Here is an 18,819-nt window from a genome sequence, read left to right on the forward strand (position 1 = left end):
CTAACATCCAACCTCTACCTTTCTTGATGCAACTTGAGGCCATTCCCTCTCATTCTATTGCTGTTACCTGGGAGAAGATGCCAACAGCCCCCCACCTCACCACAGCCTCCCTTCAGGTAGTCGTAGAAAGTGATGAGGTCTCTCCTGAGCCTCCTCTTCTCCAGACTGAACAATCCCAGCTCCCTCAGCTGCTCCCCATAATTCTTGTGCTCCAGACCCCTTGCAGCTTCGTTGCCCTTCTCTGGACACGCTCCAGGGCCTCAATGTCTTTCTTGTAGGGAGGGGCCCAAAGCCAAACACAGTACCTGAGGTGCTTCTGTATCTTTGTTTTTAGTCAAATCTGGAGATTGTTTTTATTGTCTGCCTTCCAGGTTTTTGTGGTTTTCCACTTATTTTTTGCGTGTCATTCGGTTGGACAGGTATTTTTGGAGGGTTTTCCTGCTGGTGATGATTCTCAGCACGTGCTATAGCCTGAGTTAGGAAGGTTAATGGTCCTGGCTAACAGGCAAACTGGATGTAAGTTATGACAATGCTCCTTCCCTCTTCTAAAACTCAAACTCGAGTACTAAAATGCTGGAATGAGCGAGAGACGTGCACCATCAGAAACGTTTCAAAAATCAACCTGCAGCTTATATTTGAGAGCAGTGTCAGAAAAGCCAAAAGGCAGCTGTGTGTCTTGGGAGGTTTCTTTAGCATCAAAAGGAGCAGAGGAGCCTGAGTGCAACTCATAAGCCAACTCTGAGCTCTGCTAACACGGTGACTTCTCATTGCATTGCTGAGCCACAGCTTATTTCTTCTTGTTGTTTTTCCACCTGTAAGGGCCTGACTCCAGCACCTATGTGAATGAGATCAGTCTTCAGGTTCCGAGCCAGTCCGAATTACGCCACAAACTGTCTTCGCTGTCATCCACCTGCACTGATTCTGCCAGCCAAGAGGCGAGCGAAGGAGAATCTCCGGTCGTTCAGTCTGATGAAGAGGAGGTTCAAGTGGACACTGCTCTTGCTGCTGTCACTGAAAGAAAGGGTGCTTCAGATGTTAGTGATGAAAGTGACTCTCAAACTATTTGAATCTTAAAACCATATCCTTTAAGAATGACTTCTGAATGAATGAACAAATGAATGAGGAGCTTGCCTGTGTCACAATTTGCTAACCAATCCAAACAGCCAGACCTTTTTACTAGTACTACATGCAGCCTTTTTACAGAATTGCCAGTCAGGTGGAGGTTGGTTTTTAACAATAAAAATATGCCTAAAGCACACACACTTTAACAGTAGTCTTGGGGCTCAGGGGAGCAGTGAAACTTTTGTATATACTATGTATAAAAGAAGTAAAGGGGAAAGATAAAAGTTACTACGACCGCTAACCTTTAAACGGCTGATTGGGAATCTTTCCATTTGATGTATAATGCTGACCCCAAATTGTTCCCTGCATGTTTTCAGCTGCTGCACCTGAAGGTTTAAGATCCAAACCAAAATGGAAAGCTATTTTCTACTCTTTGCTACCTACTGTCTGCCTACCGCTTTTGTCTACTGATGCAGCAGCACTTACTATCTCACACTTCTTATTCAGGACCGACTTAGTTATCGTAGGTGTTAAGGAAAAAAGAGAAATTCAAAGGAGGAGAGGTGCGTATGCAAGTGTTATACTCCTCGTGGAGCAGATACCGTAGCATTGTGTAAGCTTACTCCTCTTTCGACATAAAATAAAGTATTTCTATCCCAACCATGTCTTTCACTTGATTGCCCAAAGTACTTTCTCCATGACAGCGTACAGAGGAGGCTAATGCAGCAATCAGAAAAACTGGTTATTTATCCTGAGCACCAGTGGAATTTACTTTTCCATGGTAACATCTGTGTGACTGCACTGAGGCAAGCCAGCAATTTCAGGGAAATAAAGCTGAATAAATTACTATAAATGAAGTGCATACGTTGTACAAGATTTAAGATGTATGGTCGTCATCTTAATTCCCTCGTGTTTTTTTTTTGCAGTCGTTTTCTCTGCACTTGTGGTCTGGACCTAACTCCTGTTTCTTGTCAAGTCTCGCGCTCTGTTTGCAGGGATCTGCTCTCCTTTGAGAAGCTTCCCGGCTCCCGCTCTTCACGTGCTGAGGGAAGGGATGTAATCAGAAGCGGCGTAAGTAAAAGGAGGAGCTGTGCTGCAGATCTTCCCAAGACCCCGGCAGTTAGTGGTGGGCACTGAGGGAGATGAGAGATGAGAGAGAGCCACTGGGAGGAGGCTGCTTTCCTTCAGGGTTCGCTGTGTCTCCGTCCCCTGACTTGCAGGACATGTTGGCTAGGAGCTCGCTACCTACCAGCAGAAATAATCCCTCCTTAGCATTCAATGAGGCCGCTGTCGAAAAGAAAGCTCTCTTGGAGGAGCTCGCTTCACTCACTCACTTTCCAGAAGACAGACAAAATGTCCAAAAAAGTTTTGTTTTTTTATTAAACCTCGTAGTACAAACCTGGAAAGTAAACAAAAAACTGGCAATAAACAACATGAAGTCTTTCCTTACAAGGAAAGAGAGCAGAGCAGCGCTAATAAATTAAATGTCAAACTGTAAGCCATAGTCAGAAGTTTACTGTCAAGAGGGAAAAAGTACACAGCAAGGCCATAAAAACCAGACAACCACATTTGAAAACACTTGACTCTGTTTATGTTATTGTTAAATATTCCAAAACAGTTCAGTCTTCTGCAACAACAACCAACAAATCGTAGTATAGGACTTTCCTGACAGTCACCACTGGCAAGCTCAGTGCAATATGGGTAGCTACGGTATCGCTGAATTCAATTACGAAACAAAACAGTTTGTGAAAACATTTTCCCTTTTTTATTCCACACATACTGTACACACAACCAGAAAAGGGCAACAGCTACTCCATTATTATTTTTTGTTGTTGTTCAGTGATGTAAGCAGCACTTATAAATGTTACAAGAAAAACCCTGTAAGCATCCAATCCAACCGATGAAGAAAGTGAAACGTAAGGCTTTTCTTCATCTCGTCTCCTCGCCGCCCCTCCCCCCACCCCAAGAAAAGGCTCAAGTATTTAAAAAAATTTACAGGCATATGTACAAAAGGTGTGATTTTTTGTTACAACATGAAGAGAAAAAAGAGACAAGATGAAAGCAAATGCATTTTCACATTCAAAAGAAATACGCAGACCTGCTAGTGGCTCTAAACGTGATCGCGTCATGAAACGAATCCGAAACAAAAATTAATGCTCGACGGTGCAAAGGTGTGAAACACAGCAGTGGAATGGAAATGGAATGTTAAAAAGATTGCACGTCTATGACAAAAGAAGCACTTATGGCTTCAATCACTTTATTTTTTTTTTTCTTTTCTTTTTTTTTTTTTTTCTTTAAGGATGCTATTGAAGGGTTTTTGATAAAGTAGCCAACAGCACCAAAAAATAACAGAATGGATTTCCTAATGAAATCAGGCACAGTTTTCCCTCACGTGACTCCTCAAGGCAGGCAGTCTTTTTTCCTCCTTTTTTTTTTTTTTATTTTTATTTTTTATTTTTTTTTATTATTTATTTTCCCCCTCAAAACAGATGCATAGTGATGTGCTGGTAAAAGAGAACATACTCCAACTCTCCTCCTTTTGCCTACAGTTAGGAAACAAAGTCCATCTTCAGCTGCCATAACCTCCCAAAGAAAGTGTGTATTCTCCAATTTAAAAAATTACAAAACTCCGCTTGCTGTGACAGAATAAAAGACAGCCAAAGTAAAGCAATTTCTTTCAAGTTTTTTTTTTTTGTTTTTTTTTTTTTTGTTTTTTTTTTGTCTCCCATCCCTTTTCGCTCTAGAAAAATCTGCTCACATGACTGGAGAACAAATTAGAAAACACATCCAACTTTAACCTAGTCAAAAAAATGGGTTAAAAGCCTTTTTTCACAGTTACCAAAAAGGCTCTTTATTTTCTCAGCCATGGGGACAATACAAATTAATATTTATCAGCCCCTCTCGCCGCTTTTAAAACAGTGAACGTACGGCAGTTTAAAAAAATCAGACTGCTGTATCTATCTATCCTAAGTACAAAAAAAAAATTCAACAGTTTAATGCTAAAACAAAATTAGTTCTCTAAAACCAGAAGAAAATCTTCTTTAGAGCTAGTGCAAAGACAGCTTGTATTCTACAGCAAGTACTCCAAACTATGGTATAATAATTACAAAAAATATATATAAATTGACAAAATGAGAGTGTTGGCATCTTCAGGATTAACTTGAAGCACTTTTGGATGAACTGGAGGATGAAAGCCTGGATGATGGCACGTCGACTGTCGCTCTCTTCCGAGGTCCTCTTTTTGGTGTGGGCTTGCTGATACAGTTCTCAATGCTGCCATTTTTACCAGATACTTTTCCACAGATTTGATTGACCAGACTGATTATTTGTTCCTGTTCAGGAAGTGTGAAAAGAAGACACAAGTGAGCATCCTTCCTTTTTCCGGGTGCTTCTGTCTGTTAGAGCGGTGCAGCGCCGTCCTTTGGCTGACGGCACCGAAGCAGGGGGAAACAGCTGCTGCTTTGCTAACTAACTGCACAGCAGCCCATACAACCACATGCTACTATTTCACAGGTGGGCTTTGGCTAAGAAGTACTGCATGTACCTAGAGTGGTGCCCGTGCTGTAGTTTCCTGGCTCTGAATATAAAGTCAGTGATGGGTGACAGGACTGCGCCGGGCTGAGCTCTGGGCTGCACAGATACAGCTCAGCAGAGCCTAAACTTTGCTACAGATGCAACTTAAAACCACTGCTGAACAAAGCAATAAACACCATGAACTTAAATCCGCAGGTGACAATGCTTGCAGGTGACAATCTGCTCTTTACTGAATATCTATTTAAGACTTCACGAGAAAGTCCTGCTTTTCCCTATCGACATTGTTGTCATTTGTTACAGGATGCTATTTTGCTTTACTGCTTTGTAGGATCTCTGCATGCCCCAAGTGCTCCAGGCCAGTGCTTGGTGCCACACAGGGAAAGGGCTACAGGTCCATGGCTCTGCAGTAAGAATGAGGAAGTCCCTGAACAGCACAGCTCAGTGCCTGCGCTGCATCACCGCTCCTGCTCTCACTGCAGTCAGTGGTTCAGTGAAATCTGGGGGGGGGGGGATGGACCCCTCCTGGCAGGAATCTTAAGAAGTTGGTTGTGAGCAAAGCGCAGCTAACAGTGAAATAGGTTTAACAGATGGCATCTGACGTGCAGGCTCTCTCTCTTTCCCTATTCACAGCTCTCAAAAAAATTATGTAACATCTACCAGGCATACACTGAGTATCCTTCAGAAGTGCCGAAATTGAGAGAGTCTTTTCACTGGGGGAAGAAATATTACCCAGTACTGAAGAAGAGATTTTTCCTTTCCCACTGCAGCCCCAAATCCCTACTTTGTAATTATAAAACCAGTCGTTACTTTATGTGGTGCTGATTAAGAGTGGCTTTGAAAACCTCAATAGAGTTATCAGTTCTGTGAAGACCCGGGATGTAAGAGCCTAAATAAGCTCAAGAATTAGAGAAATACATTTAAATTTCTGAGGAGTCTCCTGGCGCTCCTCAGTGTATTTACCATGTTACAAAGCCAGTTTCTCTGTTGCCTGGACATCCTGGACTGTACTTGTTTGTAGCTACAGCACCTGATAGCGCAATGGAGCCCAGAATGAAAACCAAAGCCAGCCAGAATGGCACAACTTCTCCAAACCTTCTGGTTTTTTTTCCCCTCTGGACCTCTTTGCACATCAGAAGCTGCTGAGACATCCGCCTCAGAGCTGCTTGTATCAGCACTGCTCCCAAAGAGCCAATTTTGTAAATTCTCCCACTCTGTCCCTTCCCACGTCTCAAGCTAACAAACAGCCCCTCCTCTGTCCATCCCACCCCCAAACAGAGTTTTTCTACAGATGGTGCTAAGCAGGCACGTAAGGAGCGCTGTTTGACTGTACCGCAATGCAGCATTAGCCTGGAATCCAGGCACAGTCCTGAATCACCACCATCAGTTCTGTGCTCATTACCTGTCTGCACACTGACCCCAAGCCATCACCGGGCCTCTCATCCAACAAGAACTCTGTGAGCTCACTTCAAACAGCAGCAAAAGAGAAAAGCTGTGACGACTGCACAAACCTCATCATAGCGGTACATCATTTTCAGTCCCCGACAAGACTTCTGTTTCTCCACATGCCGCAGGGCACACTCCAAGCAGAAGACAACGTTTTCGTTCTCCTGTACAACCTACCAAAATATGAACAGGTGGGGGAAATGCAGTGAGCTCCAAGCTGAAGCCGGGTGATGCCCACAGTCTTTTCCTTCGAGAGGTATCATTATGCTTGTATATCGTTATAAATCGGCACAGAGGGGGAGTAAACAAGATGCACACACGTTGTGAATTGAGTGCTAATGCTGGCAAATGCTTACCAATTAAAAAACACCAGTAGCAATGAAGGATAAATCTAATTAATGTTGCATGGGTAAAGCCTTACTGATATCTAACGTGTGTCCTAAAAACTTCTTGAAAGCAGCAGTTTCACATCACTTTAAACGCTGCCTTGAATCCAAACAAAGCCAGCAGTGTGGCCACAGGACCCCCAGTTGCTGTCTGAGCCAGCGGATGTCACACTGTCACACTCAGCTGCTGGCGCCACACCTACAAGTTCAGCCTGGAAGGGAATTGGTTGCCTTCCTGTCCCTTACTGCTGTTAAGAATGACAAAGTAAAATCATTTCCTTGATTACATTTACATCACTTCATTGTCTCCACAGCAAGCTGATCAGAGTCAGAGTTTTTGGTTGGTTCAGTTTTTTTGTTGTTTTTTAACTCATTTTGAAGTTACTTCAAACTAGTGCTGCTCTAAACAGCGCATTCTATCCCAGGGAGAGAAACAGCTACATCTCATCATTTAACACTGCATTTCCATTAAAAAATAATATTTATGTTGGAAGAAACCCAAAGATTATAGGAAAAAAAGGACTGAATACGGAGATGCCGTATCATAGTTATTTAAATGTTTACTCTTGGCATTAAATGCATGCAGAGAGCTGTAGGAAGGGCTTTTTGTGTTTATATTGAAATTGCCATATTTCTGATTGTTCTGCATACAGCTAAGAACCTGACGATTGCCACAGTGGCCAGCACACCTTTACAAGCAGTAGGCAGCTGCTTCTGACAAAGTTAAATGTGTGACTTTCCATTTTCAGACAGAGGTTGTCAAACAGCATCTCAGCTCAATGAATAGGGGACATACGGGGCAACCAGCACATGGGCTGTGTGCCTGTGGCTCAGGGCGTACATTCTTGTTGCTTGCTCATCCAGGGAAGTGTTGTGCTATGATTTACTGCTACTGGCAACCTACAGGTACCTTCATTACCTCTTTCTGCAGTGCAGACACGCTTGTGGGTGTCAGAAAGTGGCTCAGATGGCTCCTTCAGTCCTTCCTTCCTTACAGGGGAAGGCTAGCTGAAGCTAACCCCTATCTTCTGTCACTGCTACCTAAGGTGACACAACCAACACTGGCAGCCTATGTGATGTGCCTGAGATGACCTTGGAGTCATGCATTTTCTCTCCAACGCTTACAATCTGCAATTTGTTATAAAGAGAACAGAGGGCCACAGTACCACAGCAGCGGCTCAGGACTGTACTCACCATGGACAGATAGCACAGGTGCTGACAAATCTGACATCTTCTCTCTGATGTTTCTAACTGCAACCACTTTCGAGGCTTTTTCTTTCCATCCATCGCCGTGCTGCTGCTGTCGTGGCTGCCGTAGCGCGCCGAGGAGTGGAGACCTGCCTCGTAAAGCTGCCGCCGCTGCCTCAGCTCCGTGTCCCTGTGAACATTGGATGCAATCAGAAACCAGTAGTTCCTCGTAGCACCACAAAGCCAACCACAGTCACCCTTTTACCACCATCGTCAGTGAAATCGTAACTGCACACAGCAAAGACCTGAGTGTTGCTGGAGGTTGGTGCCATACCCTATGCATGCTGAGAGCCAGCCAGCACCACAGGAATGCTGCCTAACTGCAAAAGGTGACCACTGTATCAAGCCAGTGGTTCTCAAACTGCTCCACAAAGCACTGGGGGCTGCCGAGTACTTCCTCGAGGTCGGTGGGTGCCCGGGGCGTGTGGAGAGCTGAGCCATGTGGCTGACAACACGGCTGCCTTTCCTGAAGTTGCCAAAAGCCACCTTGAGGAGGAGGAGCCGTTGCCCCCAGGAGTAACACAGCCACCGTCAGCAGGAGGCCAGAGAACCAAGGATCTGCTGCCAGGAGGTGCTTCAGGTAGGAAAGGGGGAGCAGGGCAAGCGGCTGTGCCAAAAGACGAAGACCTTGCTGCATACCCAGGGGAGAAAGAAGGAGATATCAACTAAGAACAACCACTGAGCCCTCAGGCCGCCCTCCACCCGCTGTGTGTGCAAGGTGGCCAGCGTGTCCTGTACGGAACTGTACAGCATTGCGGGAGCAGGTCGGGCCGCAGCAGCGTGGAGTGAGCTGAGCAGATGGAAGGGGAGAATAGACACAGCCGAAGATGGGTGGAGAGCCATGCTAAGCAAATGGCATGGCAGGTCGGGAGAGGAGGCAGCGAGACACAGAACAAACAAGCAAAACAGAACAGAGAAAAAAATATCTATATGGTGCATTGCTCCGCTTTGGTTGCGCTTTTCAGGTCTGGGGTTTTGTTTTACATAAGCAGCCATGGGAAGGACTGATATTCTCCAGAGAATTCCAACCTCAGTATAAGAACAAGTTTGAGAACCACTCTGATAGAGGTCGATGTGATCTCTTACAGCGAGCACCAACATCTCTGTTTCACCTTTCACACTTGCAGACTTTTCCTCTTCAAGGAAAAAAAGTGCACATGGAAGTGATAATTCCTGCAGGGGAACCAGCTGCAGGTAAAGCAGTCAGCACACCTGGGAGGGGGAGTCAGCACACCTCTTTGTATTTCTTTCTGAACACTAAAACAACACATGGGCTGTATTCCCCTTCAATATGTCACTGGAAACTTTCCAAATGAACATGCTAGTTAGTTAAATACAGTTTGTAGATTCCATTCATCAAAACTTTCTTGGCATCTCGAGTACCAGTTGTCACAAACTTGAAAGATAGGTAGCAACTACATGGTAGGGAACAAAAGAGAAGAACATTACACAGGAAGCCAGGCAACATCATATTTTCTATTTTACCTATCTTAAGAGAAACCCTAAACATGTTTCCTTACTCACTGTGGAGAGAAAAAGGAACGTGAAGCTTTTGTTCTTACGTGTTCAAATGCATATAAGCTGCTCACTGACTGCTTTAAGAAAAAAAACATCTCTGCATACAAAGTACATTCTACAACTTCAGTGTACAATCTTGACGCTGAAGACAAGGGTTCCTGCTGCAAAACCCACACCACTGGCATGGATTGACAGTGGCTGCAGGTGCCAAGAGGTTAAAAACTAAGTGGTACTTAACTGCTTGGCACCATGTAGCCCGCATAACACATCAGGAAATCTTGACTCTCAGCACCAAGGATCAGCAAAATAAAAACCCAAGCTAATCCGTAATTTAATTCTTTGACGGTGCCAGAAGTATGGAATTCTTAGAGTAAGACATCCTAACCACGGGCACCCTCACATCAGCCAAGGAAATTGCTTCTTCCCCATGTGGCTGTCTTCAGATAGATTGGCTTGGTTAAGTAGGTGCGAGATACGTGCCTAAAATGGTTACTTACATTATCCACAATTGGAGTCTGTCAATGAAAAGAAAAGAGGTACAACAGGCCCCAATTCGTTACCTGAGCTCTCCAAGAAGTGATGATATCGTACTCAGAGTCGGTCCATTTTCCTTTTTTGCTTCGGCTGTTGCAATTTGATAAAGCAACTTTTCCATTGAAAATGGTTTGGCTATACGTCGTCTCTTCATTTCCTGAGACAGAAAGTTCCAAATTAGTCCTTCAGCAAATTCGAAAACAAAAATGTTATCCAGGATTAATTCAGCATAGCAAAAAGTAGCCTTCTAAAAGAACAAAAAGTAGAAGTTTTCTGTAGTCCAAGTCAAGCAAAGCGTTTATGCTCCTAACTGAAAGCCAGCTTACAACCAACTCTGCACTGAAATAAATGCTAGTTATAAATCAGACCTTTCAGTGGAAAGCCAAGTACCCAAATGCTTTGCTGAACTGGACCACTTCTTTCTGTTGGAAGGACTAAGGAAAGAGATTTTCTGCACGTGCTTTGAAAGTGAACCAATGCCACAAAATAAACTTAACACCTAAACCAAATGCATTCATGTGCAACGCACTACTGCTACTCAGCAACTGAGGTAAGATCGCTTCTGACCTGCTGGAGGCACAAGACTGTCATCACTCTTCATCTTTGAGAGCAAGGATACCACAGATGGTTAAGAAATACAGACAATAGCCACGGAACAGGCAGACGCCAAGGAAAGGAGACAACTGGCAGAAGAGAGAGCTTCACTTCTGTTGAGTTCTACCTTGTATCAGCTGCTCTCTGTAGAAGCTGCAAGTTTGACCTTTTGCCCCCATCAAAGCGAACTAAGTGATTTTGGTAGCTTCAGCCCTTCTTGTATTTTTTATGTAGGTAAATTACTTGATTTACTCTGCAACTGGAAGAAGCCTGAAGTTTCCCTATGTCTGAAGAGGCATATGTTGTCTTACACAGCCTGAGAATCTTCAAATGACACTAATGCTGGAATGTAATGTGAAGATGCCATTTTGTTACTAGTTAAGCATCTACTCATCACAAACAGAAAAGATTCATCTTCAACCTCAAACTTTTAACCCTATTTTAATCCTCTCATGTGCTCTTGTATTTCTTTCGTCAGCACCATTTTATAACAGCACAGACTGCATGCATGGCAATGATAGCAAGATCTATCTTAAGATGAATTAATAACCCTTGCTGACACAAAAGCATCCAAAGGATGTTCACAGGTAAGAGAAGTGTTCTTCACAATGTATTTACTCTCTTTGGCAGAGCTAGGTTGGGGTTGGAGCAGCTGCACTTTTGGGAGCTGTGGGAGTTTTGTTGTGTGTTGGATTTGCTTTGTATATTGTGTGGGGCTGCTTAAGAACAGCCACCAAAAGTGCAGAACACCACAGCAAGGGCATGTATTGCTGTGCTGGCTAGCAGCGCAGGGACCTGAGCCACCACATTTGTTCTGTGACACAACTCAGTGCATCTGTGCCTTTATCTGAACTCCTGAATCCATGTACAGTACAGTACTGAAATACACAGTATTTTAAAACAGAGTTCTGCTTGGTCTTGACCTGCTGCCTAATCATTTATTTTAATTACATTATTTAATATTATGAGAGACACTGAACATTCACATAATCACAGTCATCTCCCCACTACTTCATATTTGGTCTTGCTCTGATCTGCTTCTCTTCATCAATTTTCCATGCTCTTCTATCTAACACAGGGCTAATTCAAACTCTAATCATCAGTTTCTGCTGTACTTTTTCTAGTTCCAGTCTCTTCTTTCTGCAATTAGTGATTCAGAATTGCATGGTATTCAAGTCACGGCCAACAGTGAGTCTACGCAGTGGCAGAGCAACATTTCTGCTCTGTTTTCTATTCTGCTCCTGTAATTCTTAACATATAGGTTTTGTTTTAAACTCCTCTGGAGCACTGTGCCAACAGTTACGCAGGAAGCCAAAAAACTCTTTCCTCATTACAGGAGTTTGTTCAGAGCCCATCACTGTGTCTGTCAAATTAGGATTATTTTCTTACTCCCATGTAATTAATATAAATTTATCAGCACTGAACTTCATCCACCATTTTTGTACTCAGACCACTCAGTCTCATGAAGTCTCTCTGTAACACCCCACTGCTTTAATTTTTGCTGTTAGAGTAACATTAACATCCTCAGTATAAAAAAATCAGTTTTGCTTTGCACTTCCTACTCTAGCTTAGTTATGGATATGCTGAGCTGTACTGGTTTTCCTGAGGGGCACAGTGAGAGCCTTCCCTCCACAGCAAGATCTGATCACGTGTCCCCATCCCCTGCTTATCCTTACATCAGTTTAGTTTTTGTGTGACAGATTAGTTTCTTTAAAAGCCTTTTCTGAGGAACCTCACCAAAAATCTTGCAGGAACACTACCAGATTCTGTCAACTGCATCTCTTTTGTCCATACACCCTTCAAAAAGTTTCAAGGCCTGGAGGGCATGAACTCTCTACAAAAGCTGCATTTGATTGCCCCTTTCTCATTCTTTTATGTATTTCTTTTCCTTTCGCCTTTAGCAAGTTGTTCTTTAGAATCTCTTTTTGGCCTGCATTAGTCTGTGTTTACATTCATCCTCCTAGAGCTCTGGGTGGGCGAGCACTTGTGTTATTTGCATTTTGAACTTCTGGACACAAAAGGGAGGCTTTTTTTTGTCCTATTTCAAATGGACTCCTTTCTCACAGTGTATAGCCATGCCAAGTTTAGTGGGGGGGGGTTGACCTCTGAAATTGTTTTTTTGCTAGGCAATGTGCATATGTTGTGCTGTGACCCTCTAATAGAGCATCTTAAAGCAATTTCTATGCTGCATGCAAACACTTGATCCTTCTTGCTGCATTCTCAGTTTAACAAGCTTCCTTGATTTTACGCAAGGCTGTCTTCTGAAATGAAACACCACAATAGTGGATATTTTCGTTTTTACTGTTCTCTCAAGCTCTGTAATGTCTGCTCACCATCACAGAGCAGCTTTCTAATAGAGCTATTCTGAACCACCAAAGGTTTGTCCAACACTGCTGGGAAATGAGATGGCAGCTTCTCCTCACATGGGTTTCCTGACTAACTGCTCCTTGAAGCCAACTTGGTTCTGGTATCTCACACTGAACATGACCACCATTATGTAGCTGGGGAGGGACACCAGCATCTCCATTATCACTGTGCTTCCCGTTCCATCTCCTTTTGACACACTCTGCGTCTGTGCTATTGAGCACCACAGAACAGGAGGAGTGGATGTGCAGAGCAGTATGACCAATGCTAAGGACCCCAAAACACAGAGGAATGTGCCTGGAAGGCCTGATGTTTTGACTTCAGAGCAGTCAAGCCAAATCCTGAGGCCATACCACTGTTACTGCTGGTCGCCAAGTGCACTTCTGGAGTGCCTCCTTCATTGCTGCTTCATCTGAAGGCAACCTCATCTGCTCAGGCTAAGCCAGCTCTGTGACAAAAATCAAGGAGTGATCATTGTGTGGTGTTTTAAAAACACAAACCTAACCCAAACTAAAAGCTTGGAGGGAAACACATGAAGGCCCTGCCAGCATGTGGTTGGACAATCAGGAGCACAGTGTTCTGGACTGGAAGATCAGTGCTCAGAAGTTATATCCCTCATATATTCCTTATATATCCCTTATGACAAAGCGAAACCCATCTGGTTTGACTGTAAGCTCCCTCTTGTTTAACAGCCGCACTGCTCCAATAGGACGACTAGCTCCATCTCCTATGCACTTCTTGTTTTACACTACCTGCAAAGTCTCTTCTTTCCACCAAGTTTCTGGCCTGTGCTACCAAAACCCTTGCTAAAAACTGCACATCCCAACTCATTTCCATGCCTCCAGACAAGTGGGCATTTATTCAGTCCGATTTCCTATTTTCCTATTTTTTCCTAAGTGAATTTTACTGCCTCTGCAAAGTGCCTTATTTGGAGTTACCCCTTTGCAATTAAAAAACAAACTCTTCCATACCCTTAAGCTTCCTCCTCAGTTTAAAATCTCAAATGCTCTCTGGGTGCTTTTCCAAAGCCAGCAACCTGGTTTGACATTTCGTGCCAATCAATCTTTGGTGAAACCTGTCTGTTCCTTTACACGAGGCTTTACACAAAGTCCCTTTACCCCAACGATTATCCCAAGTCCTTATGAACTGGAATCAATGCAATTTCAGATGCAGAATTTCATTTTTGCATATATTAAAGAAGATTGAGCGGTCATTCAATACATGAAGTGAAACAACATTGTTTAGTTATATAAAGAGTCACTATAAAAATCAAGTCACAGTATCACAGAGGGAAAACAAGGTTAATATATCAAACAGCTAAAAACTGTCAATATTGCTGTCCAGAACTGAAAGACAGTAGGGTGCAGTTGTTTGTCAGAGTTCATTAACAGTCCAAAAGGGGAATCTTGCTCATTACACAGAACTTTTCATCATCTCTGAAAAGCGTAATCCCGGTCAGCTTTTGAAAATGGCAAAGTGCCTTGAGAAAGGCAGAACTTCCAAAGGAAGAATTTCCAAAACTTAAGAGAGTTGAGAACATAGGAGAGTTTGAAGAAAGATGAGGAGGAAAAGAAAGACGGAAAAGAGCAATGTGGTAGGTGTTTCCAGAGTTATTTTGATATAAACACATCTGTGGTTCTTGTAAAGTTTGTAAGAGCTGTGACTTCAATTTCCAAGGTTATCATAGATAAGCATCTGCTGGATTTTCAGTCATATCATATTTACCCAGTGCAAAGCTCTTAAAAGTTAATCAAAAGAAACTGTTCTTCAGAATCTGAGGCACCAGGAAGAGCTTTTTAATTGCTGCATAGTGGTTTCTGTCTCACAAGAGTAGCATTTTCACAATATCGAACAAGTACTCGGTACAGCAATAAATACAGCATATGAAGATAATATAATAGTGTATCTTCAGACACAAAAGGTTAGTTCAGGATTCTCATTCCTTACCTACACACATATACAATTCCCACCTTCCCCAGAATAAATCTGTAGTAAAATAACTTTTATTTCAAAGTAAGTTAATATACAGTTAGTAGAGCCAGGCTGGAAGAAATCCATGAACTCTGAAGAACCAAAACCTAGGTGTGGGCATATTATATTAAATTACTTTCTAACCGCTTGGTCTGAAGCTGTAAATAATAATTTACTATTGGCTTAGCTAGAAAACAGGATCAAAATAGCATCTGTAACCCACAGTGTATCTGAGGAGGTCGGACACACAATTAGCCGCGTACATTGTTTGTCCCAGAACACAGAAACTGAGCAAAAAAACCAACTCCTGGGCAGTTTGGCAGTTTGTTTTTGCAGACAGTCAACCTCAGTTAGTTGTGTGAAAAAGGGATTGGAAGTTTTATATACAGCTTGGTATCTGTTGGGCTGGTCAGAGAACCTAAGAGCTTTCAAGTCGATTAAAAGTGAAATTGCCCTGATCAACAGCTTTTCCTGAATAAAGGGGGCAGAGAAAGACAAGCAGTACAGCTGTGAGTGTTAACTGACTCTGCCTACCATAAAAGCTAATAAGCACAGTTATCCAGATACTTGCACCTGAGATTCTAATGGTTCTAGAAAACATCACCTAAAAAATGTAGTAAGCATCATACAATATATTGTCAGTAGCTCTGATGGGATTTTTGAAAAGCTTCCTTGCAAACAGGTCTGCAGGCGTAACAATCCTCTGATTTTTTAAATATACAGAAGTTTTTAGTTAGCAGTTATTAACTCACTTGCTTTTCTGCAAACACTGTGTCACCATATGCCTTCAGGGTTGTTTTGTTTGTGTTTTTTTTTCTTCCCTTTTTCAACGCTCCACAAAAATAGACACAGTTGCACTAGTATCAACACTATCTGTCCTGGAATGTCTGTTCTGCTGTTGTTTTAGATGGCAGGGTGCTGAATCCATCTTAACTCCCTTTCTCAACTTACCTTGGCTGTTTTAAAACCCATACTTGTCCACTGGGTGGTAGCAAAGTGCACTGTTTCAGAAACACTATAGCCACAACACACTTTAGACACAAAGGATCCAGGAAAACAGACAACAAACTGCCCGCTCTGCTGTACAGTACGGTGCACCCTGATCCCCTCCTTACACAAGATTTCTGGGGAGATCTGGAAAGACATAAAAGCAGTGAACAAATGAAAGTCAGAAGTCTGCCATACAGTTTAATCTCTTCCTTCCCTGATACTGCCACGTGTTACTTGCTCTGGAGAAAAGCTACGCTCTGCTAACGGCTCTGCTCAGTTTCCTTTCTCTCTTCCTTTCTATGCAAACAGAAATTTAAGGTATCTGGGGTAAGAATTACCTGTGTCTCTTCTGAAACCAACAGTTTAAGCTTCCCCTTGCCAAACAACCCCAAAACACGAAGACCAAAAACATGCTGTCTGTAAAAAGTAATGCAGGCCATTTGTTTCTCTTTTTGGACAGACCTGTCGTTGGATCCATCTTGCTTTTACACTTCTGCTAGAGATGTTCACAAGGACAGCCAAGGAATTTGTTGTGGACTCCCAAATTTATTCTTAAATGCACTAAATGGAAATTACAATCTATACAATAACCAGGGGAGCCAAAAAAATCACTTTGAAATCCTTCAAAGTATTTGGCTTCTCCCATCCATGTCTGTTACCGTAAAATGTCAGCCATGACAGATGAACTGATTACAAAGCACTCACTTTGTGAATTTAAATACATCACAGCCAACATTTAAGTGGACATTTACAGCTCTGTCATGTTTGTTTTTTCTTTCAATGTTGTAACACATGAGCTTTATTTAAAAAAAAAAAGATGCCAGTGTGAAATGTCCAGATTTTCACAACAGTGTCAATGCAAAGTAAAGTGGAAAAAAGAAGTCTGAACATTGGTCTTCTATTACCCTTGGATTCTCAACTGGGAATATCTCCCCCCAGTGTTAACCTACCATTACGTTACTTTCAAGCATTTCCAGCCCTGGAGTGCCATTGGCTTGCAGCAGGGTATGTACCACATCATCAAGTTTGTTCTCCTCCGCAGCAGGAATGCAATACCTGTTGTTTTGTCAGAGGAAAAGAGAGAGATTTACTGTGGAATAAATAACGGTCCCCAGTAACAGGCAATTTAGACCAGGACATTGATTAAAAGAAAGAAATTAAACACAGGCGTTCCCACACAGATCTTTTTTGCAAAACACTCAGGATCAATGGAAAACTGTTTGCTTAAATTCAGTCTGATGGTGTTCACTAGATGCCAAAGGACACAAAAATCCCCAAATTCAGCGTTCTATAGAATCAGAGCAGAAAAATCAGCAATAGCATGGTGAGCATTTTAATGGCACTGGAACACCTCGTTATGAGCAGAAGTTTGCATCTCTTCAGCACTGATATATGTACTCTTTTATCACAAATGATGATATTTATTATGTGCGCACAAACAATTTCTGTTCATAACAATCAAGAAACCACAAATCACACCGTTAGTACATTAAATAGCCTAATGCCTTCTTTCCTTTTTTACTAAACGAATCTCACATCTTTTCCCTTTCAACAAATGTAAGACCTGACTAAGAGCAGCCAGAACAGCAAGAGAGATTTAAAACCAGAGGGTATATTGTAAAGTTGCACGTCCTCCTCTGAAGTCAACTAACTTGCAGTGCTCTCTGTGCTCTCTTCCCAGAAATGACAGAAAGTAACAAAGAAGAGTCAGGATTTGGCTCCAAACATCTGGAGAACTGCTACTTAGTTGGAAACAGGGATGCAAAACTGTGACAATTCATTGCTACTCAATGTCCCACTCCTGCTTACGCCCTACTGGAAGAGTCTTACTGATGGCCAGCCAGGAAATGCCTGTTCCCAAGATGTGGCACTTGATGCCTGACCACTGTAAACTGAGCAGCACAGCTTGGTTGGAAACACAACGCAAATCCTGGGGTTGCCAAACTTGCCTTGAGTTGCTGCCATGGTAGGGTTTATCTGTGACATTCCTTTCTTTAGATTTGTTATGGTCATGCAAATAAAAAGCACTGCCTAATTTATCAAGACTTACCAGAGTTCACTTCAAACTTTAAGACCTCAATCTGGAGTCCATTTGCCCCCACACTACTCACACAACAAAGCCATTATTTCAGGCTTGGCAAGCAGTGGAAGAGAATTAATCTTGAAAGATTTTGGGGAAAAGAACTCAGTTCCTTTGTCATTTGTCCAGGTCTCACCACCAATTTCATTCTGCCAACCTTACAGACCTTGTCAGGATGTTTGCTTGTGATGTGCACTAATATCAACTCCACACGCATCATATGATGAATCTATAGGAGGCTGTTCTTCCTATGATTGGAACATCTCATTATTGTTCACCGTACTTACGATTACTTTGACTTTTCTTTCTTGATCTTCAAGCTGACTGCCAGAAGATATGACAATATCTGCTCCTACAGCTTACTGTAGCTGCAACACAGGCTCTAATGAGCCAGCTGCCCAGGCACACATAGACTGACTACTTACAAGTGTACTGACATTGATTAGGACCTTGCTAAGAAATCCTAGGATTTCAGAGCAGTGCAGTGGAAGAACCTTATCATGTCCCAACAGCTATTTTAAAGGCAAACTGTGTATCAAATACTTTTCAGTACCTGCCTTGTCAACAGTGAGCGCTGCAGAACAGCTGCATGCGTATAGAACATTACTCTAGTTACACAAGAACAAGACATTTTAATGGAGATTAAAATACTTTAAATTCAAACTCAGGCTCTATTAGAGTCAGAAAATACAGTGGGAACAGCCTAGAGATTCAAGCTTGTAATTCCTCAAACCATGGGCCCAGGAAAATGCACAGAAAGGATGTGTGAAGAGGAGGAGCAGCTCTGAAATGCATGGTATTGTCTCACCACTGGCAGGACTGAAGGAATTCAAATCCTTTTGAGCTATGGCATATTCTGCCAGCTCGTTCACTTGCAAATCTTGATGTACCTATCAAAAATGTGAAGTGAGGAGCCAGTACAGACCTATGAGTGTCATGGCAAACAACATTATTTCTCTTTTTAATGTTTGCTCTTTAATGGGCTCTGAAGATACCTCCTAACACAGATCAGTCTGACAACGCAGCCTGGCAGCCTCACAGAAGAATAGTTTTGACAAAGTAGTTTTACTTCTTTCTTCTGAGTTATTCCTGTTT

General features: G+C 42.6%; 2 protein-coding genes across 3 annotated transcripts in view; one reads left to right on the forward strand and one right to left on the reverse strand.

The window, feature by feature from the left end:
- Positions 1 to 3,026, forward strand: part of DTNBP1 (dystrobrevin binding protein 1) — a 62,239-nt gene extending 59,213 nt beyond the window's left edge. For both annotated transcript variants that reach the window (XM_048940167.1, XM_048940168.1), the window contains exon 10: positions 820 to 3,026. In XM_048940167.1, the coding sequence (XP_048796124.1) occupies positions 820 to 1,067 (248 nt within the window). In that variant the 3' untranslated portion in view covers positions 1,068 to 3,026. The remainder of the gene's footprint in view (positions 1 to 819) is intronic.
- JARID2 (jumonji and AT-rich interaction domain containing 2) overlaps positions 2,805 to 18,819 on the reverse strand; it is a 202,837-nt gene continuing 186,822 nt past the window's right edge. The window contains exons 13-18 of the mRNA XM_048940166.1: positions 16,595 to 16,700; positions 15,606 to 15,788; positions 9,752 to 9,882; positions 7,620 to 7,803; positions 6,105 to 6,212; positions 2,805 to 4,394 (exon numbers count right to left, since the gene is read on the reverse strand). Of these exons, the coding sequence (XP_048796123.1) occupies positions 4,218 to 4,394; positions 6,105 to 6,212; positions 7,620 to 7,803; positions 9,752 to 9,882; positions 15,606 to 15,788; positions 16,595 to 16,700 (889 nt within the window). The 3' untranslated portion in view covers positions 2,805 to 4,217. The remainder of the gene's footprint in view (positions 4,395 to 6,104; positions 6,213 to 7,619; positions 7,804 to 9,751; positions 9,883 to 15,605; positions 15,789 to 16,594; positions 16,701 to 18,819) is intronic.

This window comes from Lagopus muta, chromosome 3 (genome assembly GCF_023343835.1).
Source record: "Lagopus muta isolate bLagMut1 chromosome 3, bLagMut1 primary, whole genome shotgun sequence".
Classification (NCBI taxonomy): Eukaryota; Metazoa; Chordata; class Aves; order Galliformes; family Phasianidae; genus Lagopus; species Lagopus muta.